At 39.1% G+C, this 24,074-nt stretch overlaps 1 protein-coding gene across 4 annotated transcripts in view; it reads right to left on the bottom strand.

Moving 5' to 3' along the window:
- Nucleotides 1–24,074, bottom strand: part of CAPRIN2 (caprin family member 2) — a 35,549-nt gene that overhangs the window by 5,360 nt on the left and 6,115 nt on the right. For 2 of the 4 annotated variants that reach the window (XM_051640154.1, XM_051640137.1), the window contains 13 exons: nt 22,832–22,918; nt 19,504–19,742; nt 18,073–18,155; nt 16,002–16,166; nt 15,449–15,492; nt 13,246–14,091; nt 8,110–8,241; nt 7,837–7,924; nt 7,240–7,295; nt 6,757–6,867; nt 4,949–5,059; nt 4,157–4,309; nt 1,624–1,807 (listed from right to left, as the gene is read on the bottom strand). In XM_051640154.1, the coding sequence (XP_051496114.1) occupies nt 1,624–1,807; nt 4,157–4,309; nt 4,949–5,059; nt 6,757–6,867; nt 7,240–7,295; nt 7,837–7,924; nt 8,110–8,241; nt 13,246–14,091; nt 15,449–15,492; nt 16,002–16,166; nt 18,073–18,155; nt 19,504–19,742; nt 22,832–22,918 (2,299 nt within the window). The remainder of the gene's footprint in view (nt 1–1,623; nt 1,808–4,156; nt 4,310–4,948; nt 5,060–6,756; nt 6,868–7,239; nt 7,296–7,836; nt 7,925–8,109; nt 8,242–13,245; nt 14,092–15,448; nt 15,493–16,001; nt 16,167–18,072; nt 18,156–19,503; nt 19,743–22,831; nt 22,919–24,074) is intronic. The other 2 variants (XM_051640161.1, XM_051640145.1) reach the window with 2 other exon arrangements.

The raw sequence follows: 24,074 nt of genomic DNA on the forward strand, positions 1-24,074 counted from the left end.
ACTTTAATTAATTTCCTACCTAAATTGTTCTTTGGAGTTCTTAGTCTTCATGTGTCCCACTGACTTCACACAGTATCAGTCTATTTCTACTATCATTTCTATGAGGATTCCTATAGTAGAAAACCAGTAACTTGAATCACATGATTAGATATAATCTTATAAATCCAGATTTGTAGCTGTCAGCTTTCTTTCATCCTGAAACCTGCTTCAAGCACATTTGGGGGCTAGTCTCACAAAATTCTTCATGTCAGCTACATAAATTCACTAGGTACAGTATCTGAATGTCAAGCAGGTCAGTGTGTTGAATAAGAAATTTAGTATTCTTCAAGGTCAGACTCAGCCAGCTCATCAAGTCAGCCTTGGTAAGAAGTCAGAGCTATATAAACAGAAGAGGAGGATTATCTTTTGCTGCAGATGGGGGTGTCATCTTGTATCTGCTTCAGGCTAAAAGCACATGCACAAATAGTTCCTGTAGCTCAGCTGATTCTCAGTACTTCATTGAATTACAGTAACTTGTGACTGAGGCCTCCTAGTTAGGAAACTAGCCTTCCTAGGTAACAAAGCAATAAACAGAGCCTAATGAGAATCAACATGGATCTCTGCTACATCTTTTAATATGAAAGTGGGCAGATTTAGATTAGATATTAGGAAAAAATACTGAGGGTGGTGAGACACCAGAACCCGTTGCCCAGAGAAGTTGTGGATGCTGCCTCCCTGGAAGAGTTCAAGGCCAGGTTCAATGGGGCTTTGAGCAACCTGGTTAGCAAGTGCTGTTCTTGCCCGTGGCAGGGGGGCTGAAACTAAATTATTTTAAAGGTCCCTTCCAACCCAAACCTTTCTACAATTCTCTAAGCTTCAACATCACAAGATACACCTGGGCTGATAAGTAGGAGTGGCAGACACGATCTGTCTGTAACATCTAGAATGCTTATCTCTAACACAGTAAGATGAAATATCCACGTGAAGATTTTGGCAAGTACTAGTGTCACTGAGATCAGTCATGTTTTACAGTAATTACATAGTGAGCTTTAATTTCAAAGGAAAGATACTAGCCCAATCTTAAACCACAAAAATTTAAATCCTAAACAGCTCCCAGATTACATAGTTTAGTCTTGTACCAGCAGCACAAAACACTTAACCACTTTGGGTAACTCACCTCAGCATAGAAAGCTTATCCTGACCCTTAAGCATTCTGCGATTCCCAGCACTATAGTAACACTAGTGTCTATTACCAGAGACCAAATAAATGGTTCCAAATGAATTATTTAATTACTCCTTCAATTCCAAGCAAACAATTGTTTTGACTCTCACATGTACCACTGCATACTTGAGTTTCCCAGGAGGTGGGAAATTGTCAGACCTATAGGTGACACTGTCTATACATCCAGTATAGAAACTAGTTTGAAGCAGTCTTTCATCCTACTAGCAGTTCTGAAGGTAGGTTTATATACCACACCATCAACTAAGAACAGAGTTGATGTAACAGGTGCTATGTAAGTGGTTCAGAATTACAAAGTTAAGAACCTGAATATACTTAAAGCACGTGTTAATGAATTCAAATACTACTATAACCTGCAGAACTTCAAAGACTACTTGAAATATGGAGACAAGTACAATGCTTACCTGAAGACAGAGATTCTTGCGAAAGAGAGCTTTGTTCTGCAACATGAGAAGATTGTATCTGGCACTGAGGAGGAGTCTGTGTACTTGCTGTAGAGAAGCTCTGGTTATATCCTGTCGAATATGAAGAATCCTCTTTGATGTCCTGGTCTTTACGTGGGGGCAGTGGTGCATTCACTTTAAATACCTACAACATATTTCAAGACAAGTGCTGAACACTTCCAGCTCAAGTCTCTGCCTCATGCCACCACCCTACTATGCTGTGGTTTAAACCCCTATAGCTAGATCAGTTTCTAGAACACCGTTTCTTAGAAAGAAGCAAGAACACTGTTCCAACCCATCCTTTTTCTTCTCAGTAAGCTTCTAGAACTTCCTCTAGAACTTGCTACTACCTAAGAAATGTAGCTTGATTAATCATAGCTACCATGTTTGATCAAAAACCATACAATACCATACAATAAGGTGTCCTGCTTCTATGGGAAGTTAACTGTTGGGACTATCTGTCCTACATCTTTTGACCTCAAGGTGGGACAGCCTACACTGAGAGAAAATTTCATGTTTTGGAAGAATTTGGGTCTTCATACCCGTTTTGGAACCTGCTGCGACTCTACTGTCCACCCAGATAAATACCATGTTAGATTGCCTTCATGACCTTTGATAAATTGAGCCTCAACTTTTCTATTTTTAGAGCTCCCGCAGAGTAAACATATAACCCAAGTAACAGTCTTGAGTTCAAATTTTCATGTTACAGCATGGACAGCAGGGTGTTACAGATAGCAGTTAAATCTCATCAATTCAGTCAAGTTCAGTCACTCCAGCAACTGTATTGCTTTATTGCCAATAACCCAAGATTACTAGAATTGATGCTGTCAAGTGACAACTAGTATTGAGATAAAGTAGCAAAGAAGTCCATTTTGAGTAAAGGGACCTAAATTTCATATTAAGAGCGGTCAGCAGTACAAAGTCTAGAGGTGTATCTTAACTATTTTCCAAGACTTTAAATTGTCTTAAGACAGGCCAAGGCAAGACTAACTACAGCTAGATGCAAGCAACAGTTTCACAGTTTGACAGTTCTTATTATTTGCAGAAGCCTCTATAAAAACAATGGGAAATGAACACTTCTTCCAGGGTCAAGAAACCCAATGTTTCCTCTAACAGGGAGCCAGCACTGAAATCCCTCATGACACTGAAGTATTGAGTATAAAGCTTGAACCATTATAAAATAAGACAAATTCTGGTTCTGATTTGCCAGAAGTGATCAAAGTGATCCAAAGCAATTCATGTTCTGAAAAAAATGGAAGATGCTGTGCATCTGAACTATTTGTAGCAAGTGATCTACTTTTTCCTATCAATGAGTGTTACAGGGCAATTCTAATAAAAGTACTTGGGCTACAAGAAGAATCTGCCTTTAGTTTTACATAAGCACAATAGAAGTAAAAGAGTGACAGAGTACTGGAACAGGCTGCCCAGAGAGGTTGTGGAGTCTCCTTCACTGGAGACATTCAAAACCTGCCTGGATGTGTTCACATGCAGTGTACTCTAGGTGATCCTGCTCTGGTGGGGGGGTTGGACTAGATGATCTTTCAAGGTCCCTTCCAACCCCTAAGATTCTGTGATTCTGTGAGTGTTCAGACATCTGAAGCTTCCATTACTGTCACCATCTTCTCACTATTTGGAAAGAAACAATCTGATGTGCAGCTATCTACTGAAATCCAGTGGCTGTGCTTTCCTGACAGCAATGACAATCTAAGCTGTGTAAGGAAGAAAACCCTGCACCACAAACCTAAAGACTGCCATGTCTACAAGAGGAATTAACATCTTACCAATTTGGCGACAGATGTTTGCCCCAAAATCTGAAGAGAACTTCAACTTCCCTGAAAACACCAGAGTCAACTCAAGTAAACTTTCAGTGATACTGTTTTTGGTCAAACGTACTCTGAACAGACAGAAGTTCAGATCTAATCAGAATGACTGAAACCAAGACCCCATATTTATATCATGACAGATTCCTTATCTTATAGATTGGCTCCCTAGAAAGACTCTGGTTATCTTAATCATAGCATACTGCTACTTCTCCACTTGGATGAAAAAAACCTAGTCACTTAGCATCATTTAAATAGACCTTGGTGAGAAAGAACCACCTCCCTACCACCATTTGCCTTATTTGTAATATATATAAACTTCTGTACCTCTGCAAAAGGTTCTGCTTGAACCTCTTCTACAAATACACAACCAAGGAGAAAAAACTATGGTAGTGATTTAATACAGACCACACTAGGATATGTTTTAGTTAATTCCTATACTGTGAAAAATTATTAGCTACCTTCTTCCACCAAAACCTACCACATATGTCTCAACACTGCAAGATGCAGATAGTCCAGCAAGTTGTGGAACTGCACTGCTACATTTGTTACAATGAAAAATGCCTTTTTAAAAAACTGATCTATCAGGTTCTGTTGTGTATTAAGGGAAGCCAGGTCCGCAGTGTTAGCATTGTTGTCAATTTTTCTTCTGTGGCCCCAAGATGTACACTTACAGTCTGCATAGCCTGAAAGGGAGCTGCTGTTATAGTGACAGAACTGCTACTTGCTGGAGGAGACTGAAAGCTTTGCGCTGGTGGTACTGGTGACATGGAGGTGCTTGAAGTAGGCAATGGTGACTGTGGCTCACTTGGGAGGGGAATAGTTGCCTGAGGGAAGAACAAATGTAATGAAAGGTCACTGATAGTTATCAGGCAGTAACAGAAGCAGTTAATTTGTTCTAAAGCCTAGATTGACAAAAGTCAGCGGTTTCTACACGATGACATTTGGACATAGTAGAGCTACAAAATAGCTTTTGCTTACAATTTAAAATCTTGCTGTGCATTCTCAGCAAACAGTACTTCTATTGCAGTCTCTGCTGATTAAGTGAAATGTGGCTATCAGCTACTATACATACCACTCATTGTAATAATTTCACAATAAAGAGATGTTAGCTAATTTTTTCCCCCCATCACTAAGGAAAGGCAGAATGCCTTCTTTTCTGCTTATTGGAAGATGATTCTCTGGCTGATATTAAAAGTTACTTCTCCTTTTCAAAGGAACTCAAGAACTTTAGGGAGGTTGGTTGTTTTCCCCCTCCAGACTTGATCAATCATGTTTCAAATTAGAAACAATGCTGTCCAGACAAAGTATTAACCAGCATTAAGCCTCATCCGTGCAGATGGCAAAATGAAGCATTGTTTTAGAACAGCAATGTTTACAGAAAACAGAAGTCAAAAACAATGTAAGGCTCCAGACACATTTCAGCAACCAATATATTTAACTTAGCTGTATTTGTAATAGCTCACCTGGGCAATTTCAATCTTTTTAGGTATCAGTGGCTCAGAAACACGTGAACTTGTCTGATACAGTGGCTGGGAAGTAAATTTTTCAGTCTCTTGAGAAAGCGATGCTGATGCCTAGAAGCCATACACACACCTGCTATTACAAGTAGTACGGCAGAAAGCACGAAGTTGTGGTAGAGCTATGAAATACCAGGGCAGAAGTTGAAACAAGTGGATTTTGAAAGATCATGACAAACATTAAGCCCAAAGTAAATGTACTAAGTAGTATTCTTAACCAAAAGCTTCAATTAATTAGCTTCAAAGATTCAGACTTAGATTAGCCTTCTTACACAACAGGTTGTACAACTAGCCCTGCAAAATCAGATGATTTTAAGATCTATAAATTGCCTCAAGTAATTATTTATAATGAAGTCTGTGACACACCTCATTGAATTCTATGGAAAGACACATCTGATGTTACCAGAAATTTAAGCTCTCTCAAACAAGACTTCAGAGCCAAATTTTTGTTTGCCTTTGCAAAACCTGTGTGTTCTATAGTTAGATCACATTTGTAATGCTAAGTTTAAGAGCTGCTTATACTTAGATATACAGCCTAGGGCTAGAGACTACCACTCCCCTTCTCACCATATATACCATCACAACTGCATCAGACAGAACTGCACTTGCATACCAGAAGAGTGCACTCTCACCATGGTGTGCATTCCCTTGTCCTGGGACCAAAGCTTATCTATTGCTTTCCATAAGAAGCAGAACTGGAAAAAGAACCCTACCACACTTCAAGCCTAAGGTACTAGAGATATGCTGGACCCAAGGAACCCCAAGTCCATACAGTACGTTTACAAAAAAGCCTCAAAACATTCTACTAAATGATTATATTATTATAGCACAGCCCAAGTCTTCTGGATGCATATTAAACAGCAAAATTATTTTTTTCTTGTCAGCACAAGAAGTCTTACAACACTGTAGAAACAACAGAAGGCATCAAGAACCAGGCCAAATTGCTGATTTAAGAGGCAGCAGGACTATATCCTTGTCAAGATTGTTAAATTCAACTATTTAGTAGATTAAGGAATAAAGTAAATGTTACATGCACAGTATACTACAGCCCATACACCAGCATAAAACCCCCAACATTTTAAAAGCATGGACATTTCCCTATTATAATCTACATACATTGTATTAGAGTAAGACCCAGCTGTGTTTGTGAAAACAGCAACACTTAGCAAAAGATCTTTAAGGCAACAATCTGCATAAATTAAGACTTCTCAGCTCTAAACAATACTTGAATTCTAGTGGAAGATTTAACTGTGCATAAATATGGCTAAGAACACAAAGTCTGAGGTCCTGGCTCAACATCAGGATGTAAGATTTTCAGTATTTCTTCAGTTAGTGCTCGAGAAAACATCTCAGTCCTCAGCTTGCACAGAAGTCTGATATTACAATATCCATCCTGATTTACAGGCCCTCTGTGTTGTCATTAGAGGGAGTATTCTACATTGTAACTAAAGCAAATATTTATACTCCTCATATGTTCCCACAAGAATATGCATCACACTTTCTAGCCTACGTTTTTCACCTCACACCCTTCCCATTTTAAAAGCCAGACTGTTCACTTCACATTCACACAGTATTAGACTTTTCCAACTGTCTTTAAGTGTTCCAGAATGTAGGCTACAGTATCGCTGTTACCTGAATTCTTTCCCTGTATGTTGTTCAACAATAGTTATTCAGGGAAGACCCCATCACTGGTTTCTGCTAGGGCTGGCTATCACACAGGTCTTTGAGTGCCAGTGAACCCCAGTATATATTACCTGTGGTGCCTGAGGTGTCACCAAGTCTTCAGTTTCAGAGCCAGAAAGTGTTGGATCAGCAGATGCTAGGGAAGTATTTGAACCATGCAATGCCATGGAGGAAGCAGCAGCCTTGCAAGAAAACAAAGGTTTTGAAATATTCCCTTAAATGTTCAGTTTCACTGACACTCCATGCACTTCCAAAAAACTCAGAATGCCTTGAATCCATGGGTTAAATATTCAAAGTATTTCAAACTGTCTTCAAGCTACTGTTTTACTTTAAGAAATAACAAATACTTGTTGCTGTATTTCAAGCAGAAAAGCAGCTAACTGGGGCAGCATTTGAGTGATCTTAGACTTTGCAAGCTAAGTTACATGAAAGTTGTTACAAAACTACTAACAACAAGAATAACAATGAAAACACTAAGTTTATTCTAGTGAATAACCTCTACTATTCCTTGGCTACAGTTCTGCCCCTTCAGGGCAGTCCTAACTTCAACTTACTTGAAGGGGCTGTTGAAGAAAATCACTCTGACTTGGAAGTTTCTGTTCTTTTGAAGCTGTAAAAAAGAATGCATTAAGCAACATTTAGTTTTAAATTCAAGCATTACATATAGTTTCAGTGTGCACTTCTACTTTTTGAAAGTATTTAGTGTATGAAGGTGCATACACTTCAAATATTTAGACTTGCATCAGTAAACTAAACCAAATTGAAAACTTCGGTTTCTTTTTTGTAAAAGACGACAGGTATTTAATGCTGAAAATATTTCTACCATAAGAGATACCCACTCTTCATATTAAAAACTGTGTAACTTGACCAGTTTATTACCCAGATACAGCATGTCCATTCTGCAGGTGGGTTAAGATGCACATGACAGTCAGCAATTTTACAAGCATTCTATTTCCAAGCAGACACACCAACTTAAGCCACCTCCAGCAAAAAATAAGTAAGCAGCTCAAGCTGCCTGTTTTTTTTTTGGCCAGGCATTGGTATTCGTTATAATCAGACAAGCTGTTTTCACCAGGCCTACTGATCCTACAGCCTAAAGAAGCTGTGTTATGTTTGCAAAACCTCACAGTTTATGCTTACAGATTACTTACCTACAGGACTACTTGCTGGAGTAACTGAGGGTGGTTGGGATGAACCAATGGCACTTGGTGAAGCTTTATCAAAATCCAGAATGGACTCCTTTTGAAAAAAGGATCAGTTGGGAAAAAAAAATAAACTCTAGAGGCAAATGAAGCACTCATTTGATAAGTTTGTTAGTTTATTAGAGCTAGATTCATTCATTGCAAATATGCATTGTCAGCGCTGCTTTCCCTAGCTCAGTAAGAATTTAATCTTTGTGCTACAAACAGCAGAGAAAAACATACTTGCATGAAGTTGTAAGTCCCTTGTATCTGAGTCATCAAATCCTGAAGTTTTTCCCTTCTCAATACTGGATCTTTTGGAAGAGTTGAAGTAGAGCAAAATTCGGCAGCTGGCTGATGTACAGGTTTAGGCACCTAAGAACATCATATTAAATCTTATACTGGAAGTAAGACAAGTTGCCTTATCCAATGTACTTCTAGAGCAACCTAGCAATGGTGTCTGTGGGCCAAGGAATTCTGTACTGTTATTGATATTTCCAGAATTAAGCTTCTACTTTGTTAAAAAAAATCAGCTTACTGTTGCCACAACTTGTTCTGCCACAGAATTAATTCACTTCATTCAGTTTCTTACAGTCAAATATACAAAAGACATTTAATGCAAAATGAGGCACCTCCATCTAAGGAAACCCACATATTTAAACTGAATGCCAGAACAACCTTAAAAAACAAAGCTGCATCACTCAGTGTTTTAAACATACTTCCTCCCAGCAAAGCCCATGTCAGCAAGTACAGATCTTTTATTAGGATGGCTTTTCCAGTCATTCTGAAAATACTGCACCTAAGAGATACATTACAAGGAGGTTACTCAGGATTAGACCAAAGTGCTTCCACTAATGAGCCAAATACTTTCAATGCATCAGCTACTGCATAGTGTTAAACTTTTCAAAGCTTGGCATGAAAACTAACTTTGTGGCTAAACAAGGACTTAATGCAGGGTCTTATTACTTCTTGATTGTTTCAGATTGTCTGTTAACAGCTCAATGCAACTGGTTCTCACTTCAAGAAGGAAATTTTTAATCAGAGAACAGGCAAATCTAAGGTATCAGAAAAAAAACACAATAATTAACTCCTATAATAACAGGCCCTGTTATTTACAGAATGACAATAACATCAAGCTGTCTATATATAGTCTGGCATCTTTTGGTAACAGCTTAGGGAAGAGGTAGGCTTAAGTATTTTTAAACCATGATTTCTAGTGATTCTCTAAAGCTTTGCTGCTCTTGCAGCCAGAGGGAGGCAAATCTGAAGACCTTAAGTAGTTGCATTATTTCAACTGGCCCAAATATTGAGACACACAAACATGTGAAAGCCCTTGCTTTCCTACAATACTAATATTTGCCTTTAATAGGAGGGTTACTACTTCAATACATTGTATAGCAGTAGAGTTGAGTATTCGTATGAAGTCATTACAAGACTATACAGCAGAAGGATTTCTGTGTCATGACAACTGTCAAAACAAATTTTATAAAGTGCTCTTTGCCCAGTTTTAAGACAAGCCATCTCCTCTTCAACAGTTATCTGAAACTAATCACTAGCATTTGTAGAAATTCCAATAGCATGCACAAGGAAGAAGCCTGCAGGGTTTACTGAGCTTCACAAAGCATAATCCACATACGTGTAGCACATCATTAATTCTGAAGGACTTAATTTCTAGTATCTATGAGGCCCAGACAACAGCTACTTGTTGAGCTGTGAGCAGCTTTATTCTAGAGCTAGAAGAGTGAACTTTTGCACTACTCTATCTTAATCAGAATATCTGATGCACAAGCTCTACGTAACTACTGACCCTGCAAGTATGTTACTGTACAGTTTCCAGAAGTTAAAAGGAACCAAAGCTATGAAGGATCTAAGTGCTGAATAAAAGATACAGTTGAATAAAGTTAACCTCAGCAAAATATAGATTAAGTTAATGGAAACTGGAATCTTCCTGTCCATCACTTTATTAGGCCTCACAAGTAGACTTAATCTTAAAATACCTGTGATAGGTAATGCTTCTATTACTCTCTTCCTCCTCAATACAGTTTACTAAGATGCAACTACACTACCAAACTCATTCTGCTTGCAAATGGCTAATAGAAGCTTTTCACCTTTAAGTCACCTAACCAGGTCAAGTCTGGCAGTGTATAAAGCTATTAATATTTCCCACTAGCTACTTAAGTTAAACTTTTACATTAAACACCAACAAGTAAATAGCCTCAGGAGCATGGAAGCAGGAGACTGCAGTGTTACACTTGTGGTTGCAAAGATGATACCATCTTCTGCATGATTTTATAATTTCTTAGTCTTCATCTCCTTCCCCAGCTCTTACTCTGTGCATTATGCTGGTAGCATTCTTTACTTCAACTAGAAAAGCAAGCGTACAGGGTTACATATATGATATTAGGCCTTTAAGTCAGGATAGAAACATTGAGACTCTCAATTCTGTAAAAGTTATTTTCTAGTTCCTGCATATGTTAAAATACACTAGCCAGAAGTAGCTATATTAACTACCTCATATTGAGTTGCTGTTTTGCTGGTACTTAACGTGTTCAGAGTTAGAATGTTCAAGTGCAATAGAACATATGTGAAAAAGAATCAGAAAACAAAGTGCTTCAGGTTTTATGCCTTTATAAAAGACATGCTTTGAAAAAGAGCAGGTACTCGACATCCTTAAGATGGTTATAAACCATGTTTTCTTCCTAGCCTACAGTTAAATGCTGTTTCTGGAAGTCATTACAAGCAGGGAGCAGATTCTGAGCATGGTAACCTGTTAGGCCAGCTTGGCCTAACCACTGGTCCTTCAAGCAGCATCAGTTTTACACAGCACTTAGGTTTGAGAAACATTGTTATGACAAATTAGACCCTAAACTTCAACACCACCTACACATGCAGAAAGATTTTTTTCAACATATAACTAGAGAATTTACTAAAAATTGTGTTGAAAAACCTAGATTTTTTTTAGGACCTGTTAAACTACTACAAATAAACACATATAAAGGCACACTGATTGTTACAGATTTTTACTAGTCAAAATGCTAATACATAAGGTACACCTGTTAAAAATGTTTATTTTAGAGACTGAAGGACTACTTATATCTAATACTCTAATATACATTTCAACCACCACATCTAATAGTAAAACTCGTATTATGCAGGACCATTAGCTGTGGAGTATTAAATGAGCTGGAATGGTGATACCCAAGCTGTAATCACAATAGTGATCACCAGCTATACCATGTAGATATTAATTTGCTTTCTACTCAGAGCAGCATTACCAGCAGGAATAAAATGGCACTGAGTAACAATAAAAGCCAAACTGTTCTGATTTCACACAGCACCCCTCAAATTCAGCTCTAGCCAGGTTTGCTGGTCCACAAGTTGCATAAACATTTAAATCAAATAATTTACCAGGCTTGCACATCAGCTCACTCTGCTGCCTTAGGCCAAGCTTCTTGGTATTGTACCTCACAGTACATTAAGTTAAATAAGCATATTATAAGATGTCAAAACAAAGCAGTTTATTAAAAGATGCCTTTGAGTTCTAACAGTTATTTCAGGGAGTAGAGATTGATTTCAGCTCCAGAAAGCAGTAGCAGCGACACAGGCCTTTTATCTACCATGCCTAGATCCCTGCACAAGGTCATTTATATGTCCTCCCTGGGAGTGATATGCATTCCACTATAGCACTGCACTGCCTCTTCATTCTTCATATAAATGAAGGCAAGACAAGGTTCATTATCCAGAAGTTTTATATATATGCAGTTAAATTAAGACTTGAAAAAAGTTATTATTGAAGCTAGTTAAATTGACAATACACTTACTCAATATGCTTTTGGTATTAAGATTTGTCAATAGCTGCTAAGCAAAAATATAGCCAGTTTGTATTTCACTATGGTCTACTAGGTAAATCAAAGTTTGAATACTTGAAAAATATGCTTTTTTCACTTAAATAGGTAATCCAGCTTAAGCAACCTTACATTCCAACATTCAATTTAATTTGGCTGACACACACCTGTACATTACTATGAAGATTCCTAGGCAGTTTGCAAGTTTCTCCAACTGTCTGGACACCTTTCTTTTCCCTTACTGTATCAGAGTTTTGTTCACCCCTTATGCCATCCATCTTTCCATCCTACACAAAAATAAAAGCCCCATCTCATTAGGAAGTATCTTGAATTTAAGTTTTAACTTCAATCCAACACCAGAAATTTCAAGGCATTTTAAAGTGCTTGAGGCTATTCCAGTATGATCTGATGGTCTCAGTTACACTAATACTATGCATAGTTGAGTGCACAACACCCACTTGTGCTCAGAGCTGCTTAGTGTGAGACAACCAGGCTTTGTAACTCTACCACCATCACCAGTGGGCACAAGATTCTACTCAGCTTGAGTGTAAAGATGAACCGAGTTGAAACACCTTAATCCCATTTTGTTACCCAGTGCTGCATGTTACCTACTCTTTTAATCTCATGCTCAATCTTCTGTTTGCGCTCCCGTCTCTAGGCACAAAAAATTCAGTTATGCCAGGTTTACTGACAAGACTTAAGCTTCATTATTTGCTATGAGTAATATGGAACTAATTGATTTCTACTTTGTTGCAGAAAGAAGGCAGTAGTGCCAACATTTTGTACAGAAGAATTACTCAATTCCCCATTTTCCTCCTGAAGTCTAACTAAATCAAATACTGCTCTTAATAGTGTAACTGAATTCTGCTTTGCCCATCATCTCACACACTGAAAATTATTACTATTCAAGTAACAGGTGAGAAAGAAAGTGATGTAACCAGAGGCTAGGAGCCTGCTCAGCTGTAAGCCCTGCAGTGACTTCCATTTTACACTACTAAAAGTAACTGTGCTATCGTTAGACTCTCCAGGACAGCAGTATTGCTTATGCATTCATCTGGAAATACAAATATAAGCCCCTGTTCAGTTGGCATTGCTTGATCTAGATGTCAGATCTCTCTTGAATCAGCAGCTATTTTAATCAAAAGCCTAAAAAGTTACTGAAGTGCTATTTGCACGCAGCCACCGACAAAGTATTTGATCCCTGGATGACTCATACCTGCTTTGCACTGATAACAGTGGACAGAGCCAATAGCTGGGGATGAACTAAGTTAATTCTTCTGTCTTAGGCATAAAGCAGTTATTCAAGGCTCAAACACAGCAATACTGTGTTAATGGAAAAAGCAAAGCAGACCACCTTGCTATTCAAATATAAAGTTTAACTGCCAGAATTATTTTCCCCCAAGAAAGAATGAAATGGGAGTCTAAGTACAGGCCTACAAAATGCATCTTATAAAGCCTCTGCTAATAGGTAGCATTAGTCCAAAACACTGCTGTGAAAATCTTATGACAGGTAATACTACATATGCCAACTCACTTCTTTGGGTTCCATATCAAGCTTCTTTGGCCCCATCTGCTCCTTTGGCCCAACACTTGCAGCTGCCCACGATTTCGGAGGGTTCTGTAACTGCTGTGATGACACTTGCTGCTGCCTGTCAGCTTTTTCCCAAGCCTCTCGAGTCTCCTGCTTCTTTGGTTCTGGCTCCTCCCTAACATGTGCAGCCCAAGCCTTCACAGGCTCCTGCTTCTTTTGCTCTGGCTCTTCCCTAACAGGCATTTCCCATGATTTCACAGGCTCTGGCTTCTTTTGTTCTGGTTGCTCCCTAGTTTGGGCTACCCAAGGCTTTGGAGATTCCTGCTTTTGTTCTGGTTCTTCCTTAACTTTAGTTACCCAAGGTTTCAGCAACTCCTGCTTTTTCTGTTCCTGCTCTTCCCTAACTTTTGCTACCCATGGCTTAGGCAATTCCTGTTTCTTCTGGTCCTGCTCTTCCCTAACCTTTGCCACCCAAGGTTTGGGGGACTCCTGCTCTTCTCGGACACGTGCTATCCAGGCCTTTGGAGCCTCTTGCTTCTTCTGTTCTTCCTCCTCAGCACGGGTCTCCCAGGGTTTTGTAGACTCATGCTTCTGTTCCTCCTCTTTAACGCAAGCTTCCCAAGGCTTTGGAGAATCTGGTCTTTTTGCTTCTTGCTGCCTAACACGAGTTTCCCAAGGCTTTAAGGTCTCTTGTTTCTGCTTCTGTTCCTGCTCTTCAATATCAACAAGCGTTTCCCAGGACTTTGGAGGTTCTTGCTTTCTAGCACACTCAGCTTCCCAAGATTTGGGCTCTTCTGGCTTCTTCTTGATAGTGTATTCTGCTTCAGGCAAATAACGCCTGTTGAGAAACTATATAGACCAAAGAAACTTAATGGCTCCCAAGAAAACATTTTGCTACTACAGTTCAGGTCAGTTAAGTTTGGTCACCCAGCTACTGAAAATTTTTGACTAAAAGCAGAGCCTAGACAGTTCAAGCACTAGCTGCAGAAACTGTGTGGACAGCCATGACTTCACCCTATTAACACTGCAGACTAGCTTTGCTTGGCATGCCAGAGAGGCATGAAACTGTTCTGAGCAGCACAACAAAACATACTTGAGCTGAATGAATCTATTACCTTGCTCCTCAATGCTAACTGATGCTCCTAGACAGTATTAAGTTCAGTTGTGATTTTTATAAAGGTAGTTCTCCTAAGCATCTAGAATGCCATGGGACTATTAACAGACATTCTGCTAAGTGTAGCAGCACCACCTTCACCCAAAATCTTTAACCCTCTGGAACTCCAATAACCAAATATAACCACAATTCATAAGGGAGTTTAAATACTAAAAAGTCATAATATTATAAGATTTAATACCACTGGTATTAACTCCAGGCTGAGTTTACTGTCAATAACTCTGAGAATTCAATGAAGATGTCCTGAAGTTCTCCTGAATTACTACTTTGTCATGAACAGGAAGTAAATGTGAAATAAAGAAAGTGCAAAGCTCAGTCTGTTTTTTCTGACCAGTCACCAGAAAAGCTTTGGAGTCAGGTAACAGTTATCAACAGGTTACAAAAACTTGTTCTGGAGTACACCCTCTAGGGGGATACTTGGGAAATAGGGATTCAGCATATTAAGAACCAGTATTTCCACTTAGAAAAGGACACACCTCCCCACCTTTTTAATCAAGACTAATGGCTTTTATCCTATTTCCAGTTGAAGCTTGAGTACTTAACTGGAGTCTGAAGGGCTGTTGAAACAGGTCTACATACCCCCGTGAACACAAGTCTGTCTTTGGATCCCTGCTTTTCTGACAAACAGAGCAAGAACTACTTCATTCTCAACCCATCAGTATCAAGTATACTGCAATCAGCTTGGTGTTTAGAGACAGCTTTAGTAGATGTGCGTTTTCTATTCCACAGTAGACAAGATCAGTGTGTTTTCACCCTAAAAGCTGATGCTTCGGTTTACTCAGGAAATTGCCAAAGCATTAAAGTACTATACTGTTTCATGTAATCCTGCCCCACTTATCCCAAAGAACCCCAGAGTAGTCATTAATTCGGGGTTAGAAATAGAAATGCTACCAAGTCTTTTACACTTCTACATAAAGCAACACCTAAGTTGTTAAGACTTGCACCTCTTCTTTAATTTTTTTTTTTAAATGCAGCTATGTTTCTGATAAACTACAATACTAAAGGAAAGCATTTAGCAGTGGAATATCTTACCTCCTGTGGCTGTATTTCAGACTTCATGAGCTCCATAATGGATTCTAGAGAAAGGATGTTAATTTGTTTCAACTGATCAAATGCAGAAATGCATACCAAACAGTAGCAAGTCTTTAATTCTATTAAAATAGTGGTGCCAATAGCTAAACCAGATATACTGAAAGCGCAGCTTGCCATTCATACTATTTAGACAAGTTTCACTTTGACTTCATTTTACATTTGTAGAAATTCAGAATTAAACAAAAAAATACCTTATAGTGTCCATAATTTGGTTATTGTAATATGCAACATTCCCTACACCAGACAATTCTCACATCTTCAACATGAAGGCTTGCTCAGAAGGCAAAAAATCATCCTATTACTATGAGTTAGATGTTTTCCTACAATGTCAGCCAGAATAGGGTTGCAAGCCTTACAGGTTCCATTTTAGTTGCTACATTGCAAGTAAGTTACAGCACAGGATTAGATTTAGCACCAAACTATGCAAAGTCAGTTGTCACTTCAAGCTTATCCCAACGTTACGCTACAGAAACTGAACCCTGTAATATTACACCTGGTTCTTTGACAGACTCTCCTTTTGACATCTGTCTTGTTCTCTCAGATTTTCTATTTACTTCTTCTTCCAATTCTTTTACTGTCACAGTGGTGCGAGGAGTCGGAATACTTTCAAAGTAGCCAGAGTCTAGAAGTTTGGATAACAGGTCCTTCATGTGTTTATCTGAAGAGTAAAAATCCATTAAGTTAAGACAAAAATTTGAAATTAAGGAGTATTCAGATGACAGATCAAGACTCCTTAATTCATCCTTTTATATAAACTGCAACTTGCCCAAGTTCATACATCCTACTGAGTTATAGGAATAAGATTTTTTAAGGAAACTATTTCTTAAACTGTTTCTTATATTACAGATTAAAACACCTTTGCAATCCACAGGTAAGACTGCAGCTTGTTTAAATGCACACAAGGTAAACACTGAACCACCTGGTTTCCTACATACTTAGAAGGGGTTTGTTTACCATTATAAACCAGGCAACACTGATACTAAGCTCATGTTGTGCAGACTGTAGCATAGGTGAAGCTGAACAAAGTCACTGTGGAACTGCCCTATAAGATTCCCTTCCCAGTGTAGGAAAGTAAGTCTCAAAAGGAAAAGCTGAGAACTGCAAAAACAAGGAAGGAGAAAGAAAGCAAGAGACTGCCCCAAACTGAACTTCTGGAAAAAAGTCAGTTGACATACTTGAAGACAAATTTAACAGTGAGCACTATGCAGTTCCCTTATTTATGCAAAGGAGCAGCTTAGAGGAGACAGTAAGACCTCAAAAGTAGCAGTGCTACCAGAAATTGAGGAGCTTGACAAGGTAGCCTTGAGAACAGGAAGAACATTCAGCAAAAGATCACTCCTACCAGTAACAACCATATAAAAAAATAGTAGCTACAATGTAATACAGATGATAAATTGTCTTCAAGGCAATGAATGCTAATAAGACACAACAGCTTTATCTGAAGCACATAAAAGAATAGAAGACTCACACTAAAGAGAGAGATACTGACAAAGTAGTCACAAAAATTAAGATAGTCAAAAAGCTAAAAAAAAAAATTGGAGTCCAAGATAACCAGGCAACTATCAGTTCATATCAACAGATGCAAGGCTACAGTTACCAGCCTGTACCATTACTGCTAGGCCAGCTTGAACTCTGTCCAGAACAACATAAAGAGTTAACACTTAGTTGTCAGTTCAGTTATCTGTATGTGAAAGTGACATACTAGTGCTCCCATCTAACAATTTCAATGGCATTGTTGCCAATGACAAAAGAAAGATTACTGCCACACAACCATTACAAGACTAGAGTTAATGGGTTAAGCAAGGTCTCTTTGCAACAGGAAAGACACTACTCAAGAAAGGACAGTTTTCTCACAAGCAAGTTCTAAATAGGAACATAAAATGTGTGTATTAGCTGACAGCCAGAGTTTCTGAAACTAAAAACCACAGATGGAAGAAAAATTTAGAGTCCTGCAGATTCTGGCATGCTTGAAAGATGAGGACATTTGCAACAGGTCAAAGCAAGACTGCACTGTGTGTGATTAGAGATCACAAGAACTTCCATTAATTACTGTCCTTCCTTTGCACTGTATCCTGCACTGTAGTTGGACAAGGGCTACGAGCCTGAGATTCCTACCAGGAAGAATCTTCAATGTGAGACCTTCAGCCTGGGGCCACTGAAGCTTTGTAATACACATCAGTATACTCAATTGAGTGTTTCATGGCTGGGAACAATGTGCCAAGTCTTAACTCATTTGTACATAACAATCCCAAAAGCTTCCCACTGCTGATTCAATAAGTATTACTGCATCAACTTTTGAATTTCTACCATTATTATATCTCAAAAAGGTGCTAACACACTGGTAGAACACACCTTTTTTCCCAGGGAAAGTTTCACTTTTTTTTAATCTGTACTTAAATAGAACTTAGAACAAACAGCAGTTCATACCTGGATGACTGCATAAGCACACAGCACTAGAAAATGCTTCATTTAGTATCCTACCACATGTATTAATTTGTTTTAAGAAGTTTAAATAGCACACAAATTTCAGATCTCTTAGCTGCTTCTCTAGAAGAGACACTCACATGTTGTTCCAACCACAGGTTTCTCACTTCCTTCTAGAAGGTCCCAGAAGTAAAGAGATGATTGTTCCATCTGGTCTTCCACACTAAAACAAATGACAGTTTTACCAGGTAGAATCATAACCAAGATCAAGTCTTGTAGTATCCCCACAACCCTCCTTTTAAGACACTAACATGTAGTCTACCAAATTAAGGCTGTATATATAGAGAATCCTAAACCCATTATCCACTACCAGAAGTGATTCACCTGTATCAGTTCATTCATTATTCAATCTAGCAAATATAAATTCTTTTGTTGGTAACAGACAGGTCAGAGCACCTAGCACTGTCCCACAAGACCACATGGCTAGACTTCATTGCAAGCCAGGACTCCCAGACAGGGAAACAATTGCTGTTAATCCATGACCACTTTATTGGGTATACATGTGCTGTGGCAACCATCAACAGCTCCTGCCACTCTACTAAGAAATAGACATAGGTGCATGACCCACTCCACCCCCTCCAGACAATGAATTTTCAAGTCCATCATGATGAAATGTAGTATACCAAAGAAAAGGATTATGCATCTTGTGGAAGTGTAATACAATGAGAACTATAAGCTAGGAATAAAATCATTCACTGGTACAAGAGATTCCTATTGTGTGTCTTTTTATAAGCAGCTGCTCTGTAGAAGTTATGAGCACAGACTAGGCAAGTTTACCATCTGACAAATTGCTCCAAGTTTTAGGAACTTAAATCATGTTTGAAAACAGAAATAATTTCTATCCATAGTGTTTCAGCTTACCACCTGATAACTACTTTTTCCATATACAAATACAATTCCTACTACATTATCTTAAAACAGACAGGCTGTCATACCAAACATAAGCCATCACAGGAAAAGCAGGATGCCAAGTTAGTACTGACATACTTTACACCTGCTGACAACCTGTTGCCTTAAAATATTACATTTAGTGCAGAGGTATAAAAAACACTCAGTCAAAACTACTTTGAATTAGTCTGAAGTATCAAGACAGCCTCAGTTACCACCTTACACTCCTTTAAATAAAAGGGCACATCTGGATCATCATGTGAACGGAATAAAGAAGAGTTCTGTGTTTACTGCAGTTCTTTCCCATCGTGAACAGGGATACCTCAGAAGCAGCACACCACCAGCCTCCCTGTTTGTGATGGTATTGGACTATCTGCCCTCAATCACATGGAGACACATGACAGGGCTTGTGTGTATCTTGCACAACTGAGGCTGTCATTACTGCAGCCTTCCTTTAATGCTCAAAGTGAGGTAATTTTACTACGTTCCTAGTCTCAGACTAAAGCAAGTGTGCTGAATAGAACTTCAAATAGTTTCCCAAAATATATTTCAAGACATGGCAGCATCAGAGGACATTTACTGAAATGAATGAAGCATACCAAGTAGGCAAAAATCTAGCTTACCTCAAGTTCTCATTTCTTTCTGGACATGTCAGTTTTGCAAATCTTATGAGGTAGTCTAGTTCTTTAGAAGGCAAGTATATTGCACCATTCATACCACCTTTGAAATCTTTCTGAACATGTTCTTGAGTGAAGTTCTGCAGCACATACTGGACTTGAAGTATTGTACGCAGTTTTTTCTTCTCTGCTTCAAGCTTCAATAGACTCTCTCTTCGCTGAGCCTTCCTCTGTGCTTTCAGCAGCTATTTCAAAATATGAATTCAGGAGTTAAACACAGTAGTTTAGTAAAAGATTCTAAGACAAAACACATTGAGTTTAGTATTGACCACTCTACATTGATCAAAATAACTGAATTCATTTTGGTTAGATAACAGATACCCAAGATCTTTCAGCTCTTCCTCTGGAGGAGATCCTGATTTATTTATGAAGTCTCTACACATTTAGCTTTTAATCAAACTGGATACCGGTAGCTTCACTTTGATACACCTTTATGATACTTAGATCCTGAGCCAGCAATGTGCCATTGTGGCCAAGAAGGCCAATGGCATCCTAGGCTGCATTAGAAAGGGTGTGGTTAGTAGGTCAAGAGAGGTTCTCCTCCCCCTCTATTCTGCCTTGCTGAGGCTGCATCTGGAATATTGTGTCCAGTTCTGGGCCCCTCTGTTCAAGAAGGACAGGGAACTGCTTGAAAGAGTCCAGCACAGAGCCACAAAGATGATTAAGGGAGTGGAACATCTCCCTTATGAGGAAAGGCTGAGGGAGCTGGGTCTCTTTAGCTTGGAGAAAAGGAGACTGAGGGGTGACCTCAGTGTTTACAAATATGTAAAGGGTGAGTGTCAGGAGGATGGAGCCAAGCGTTTTTTATTGATGCCTAGAGATAGGACAAGGGGCAGTGGGTGCAAACTGGAGCATAGGAGGTTCCATGTGAATATCAGGAAGAACTTCTTTACTGTGAGAGTGACAGAGCACTGGAACAGGCTGCGGAGTCTCCTTCACTGGAGACATTCAAAACCCGCCTGGATGTGTTCCTGTGTGATGTGCTCTGGGTGAGCCTGCTCTGGCAGGGGGTTGGACTGGATGATCTTTCGAGGTCCCTTCCAAACCCTAGGATTCTGTGATTATGCCTGGTAGTTGCTTGATTGGAACAGCTTTCAGAATTAATACAAGGAATCAATAGAGTTGATACCTGTGCACAAATCCAAGCCTAGCTCATCTTTAACATTTACCACCTAAAGTTAGTGATGGAGAAGTTGTCTCAAATTTCTCCTAGTGAGACAACTGCTTTTTCACTTCTGAATGCTCCAATTTAAATGATACAGCAGAATCCTACAGTTCCTCCTATTCTGTTGGGACAAGACTGAAGCAGTCGTTAAATAAGCAACATCAGAAGCCACAAAACACACAGCCCTCATGCATTTGAGGAGAAAATTTTCATTACGTACTAACTATGCAGAAAAAGCTATCCAAGTAGCTTCAGAATTTAAAATGCCTCAATATGGGGTATCCTAAGTTTCTTTGCAAGACCTAGAAAAATGTAGTTTTACAGAACATGCTGTTAAGGATATAAGGATGTTGCTACCAGAACAGCTCCTACTGTTCCTGTAATGGGTATTGGCTGTAGAATCCATACTGGAAGAAGTAAAGCCAAGGAAAAAAGTGGGTTAGCCTTTAAATGTCACATAACAGGTAGAATTTAATGCTGGATTACTGAGAACAGTCACAATCCTTTGTTTCTGATATTTTATGAGCAGCTACACAGAGGGAAGCAATAGGAACCAATCCAAGTTTTACATTCAGCACAGTAGTTTCCATGTTCAACATACAATGACTTAGGGAACCTAAAGCAGCAACACTGTGGAAAAGGCTCTTAAATATCTGCTCACATAGTGCCTTGAGAGATTTACTGCACTAGCTGGAATTCCTAAATATACAAGAAAAGCCTCTCTAGCAAATTTGTCTGTGTTTCAGACAACACTGAGACAAGCCATTTTACCAGTCCTTCAACATTCTGTAAGAGGCAGGGAAATAATGCCAGAGCAGTGACTAATCATGTTTAGAATCCCCAGTACTACCTTGGATCAGATCTTTTCATAACTATAGTATTTGCTTGAGCCAAGAGACCAATTTCTCCCAAACCATTTGCTTACATAAAAAGAATATATGTAGCGCTTTAAACCCTGAATAAATACCTAAATAAAGCACTAAATCTGTGACTCGGCATAAATAGAGACAACTATGGCAAAATGAATGGCAAACTCCACAAGCTTCAGTAAAATTTTACTGAGAGCTGTACTTCTCATTGAAGCCAAAGTGATTTAACCCCAGCACATTCCCTCACCAGGAAACACCAAGACATTCAGTATGGAAGGGATCTTTGGATCATCTAGTCCAACCTCCAGAACAGAGGTTATGCTGAATCCAGACCAATTTATTTAGAGCTTTTCACAGTCAGGTCTTGAAAAGATCCAAGAACAGATTTTACTACTTCTCCAGGCAGCTCACTCTACTGCTTAATTATCTTCAGAGTGACCATTTTTCTGCCTATGTAGTTGAAGCCTACTACTTCAATTCATGATCACTTCTTCTCCTACCACAATAAAAAGCCTGGATCCATCTTTTCAGTCATCACTTTGGTATTTGAAGGCTAGTGTAGCTCCTGTAAAGTCTTCACTTCACCTGGCCCAAGAAGCCAAATTCTTCCAGGCTCTGCTCAGTCTCATGCTCCAGCCCCCAGCCAGCCAGAGGCCCACCACTGGACTCAATGAAGTTTATCTAGAGCCTTTGTGTACCAAGTGACCAGAAATAGACACAACTGGTAACAAATAGCAGATAATCAGTTCTCCTTAATTTGCTGATCCTCAGTCTAGCCTTCACTGCTCCAGAGCTACACTTACTTTATTTTGCCTGCTGCCCACAAGGCCCTGCATGTCCTAGCCAGTAGAGCTGCTCTCCCACCAGTCTGCACCTCTGCAGGGCATGAGTCCACCTCAGGCACAAGCCACCAGCAAGATGATTAACTGTTTCAAACCTAAATAAACTGGAGTCATCCTAAACTTAGCTGAGTTTAAATTACTCAAATTGACTTAAGCATAAGCTCTTGCAGGGGGACACAGTGAATAACTATATCTGGAGGTCAGTGGTACACAGAATTATCAGCAGTTACTCTGCCCTACTCACTACTCCAGATAGTTTAAGCACATTTTTCTGTCAAGTTCCAAGATTGAAGCTTCCCAGTATTCTGCGTATCAGCATAGAAGCATAGTAATTCGAAGAGTAGCACAAACTTTGCAGTTACCTCGTGACAATATAGGGAGGAACATTTTATACTTACATCTTGGCTAAGTCCTGAAAAAGTCTTCTGAAGCTCCTTGGCAAATTCCAAGTTGTGTACTACTTCATCATATTTCTCTACTGCCTCCTAAAAACAAATAGATAAAAATGTGTATTTTCATGCTTAAGACTACAGGTTGCATCTCTTTGTAGCTACTCATTAAAACTAGTCATTTAGTGTGTAGTTACCTTAAATTGTAACTTTTTTAAAGATTCTGTGTCCGTAACTAGCATTTGAAATTTGGTCATGAATACCATTCATTCCTGACTGAGATGCAGTACAAAGTCAGCTCACACCACTGCACGGATATCTTACAAGTCTGTCTGTATTAGACTTCCCAGGCAACTTCTTGTTAACAGTATTGAAACAGGAAAGTCTGGACACCAGTTATTTCATTTTTCTTTTTGTTCCCATAGGTCCCAGCAATAAGAGGTAAACAGCTACTTAAAATCAGACACTGGTATGAACATTCTTGGAAGGAATGCAGGAGACAAATTCAGCATAGATATTTTACCCTGATGCTTAGCTGAATACTTTTACAGATCATTCTTACATACTTGAAGAGAAAACAGAAGACAAGCCATACTTTCAGAAAAAAGACTTCAAAACTTAGTTTCCACAAATGTCTCTGTTTCCACCAATGGCTTTACCCAATAGCTTACTAGCCAATCTTCAAAAAGACTACTTAAGATTATTAATTGCATTTTGGTATACTGTTTTTGAGTTCTTCCCCACTAATGAGTCAGATCATTTTTACATGTCTCCTTGACAACTCTGAAGATAGCAAAATGCTGTAGTTCAGACATTGCCCATGTGAGACCACACCTCAAATACTGTGTTCAGTTTTGGGCCTCTCACTACAAGGACACAGAGGTGCTGGAACAAGTCCAGAGAAAGGCAATGAAGCTGGTGAAGGGCCTAGAGCAAAGCACAGGTCTTATGAGGAGCATCTCAGGGAACTGGGGTTGTTTTGTCTGGAGGAGGCTGAGGGGAGACTATCACTCTCTACAACTACCTGAAAGGAGGTTATAAAGAAGAGGTGGGGGTGGGTCTCTTCTCTCAAGTAGTAAGTGATAGAAGAGGTAAAGGCCTCAACTTGTGCCAGGGGAGGTTTAGCTTAAATATTAGGAAAAATGTCCTAACTGAAAGGGTTGTCTGGCACTGGAACAGGCTGTCCAGTAAAGTGGTGAAGTCACCATCCCTGGAGGCATCCAAAACACACATAGATGTGGTTAATGGTTGG

The sequence above is a fragment of the Apus apus genome, chromosome 1 (genome assembly GCF_020740795.1).
Source record: "Apus apus isolate bApuApu2 chromosome 1, bApuApu2.pri.cur, whole genome shotgun sequence".
NCBI classification, from domain to species: Eukaryota; Metazoa; Chordata; class Aves; order Apodiformes; family Apodidae; genus Apus; species Apus apus.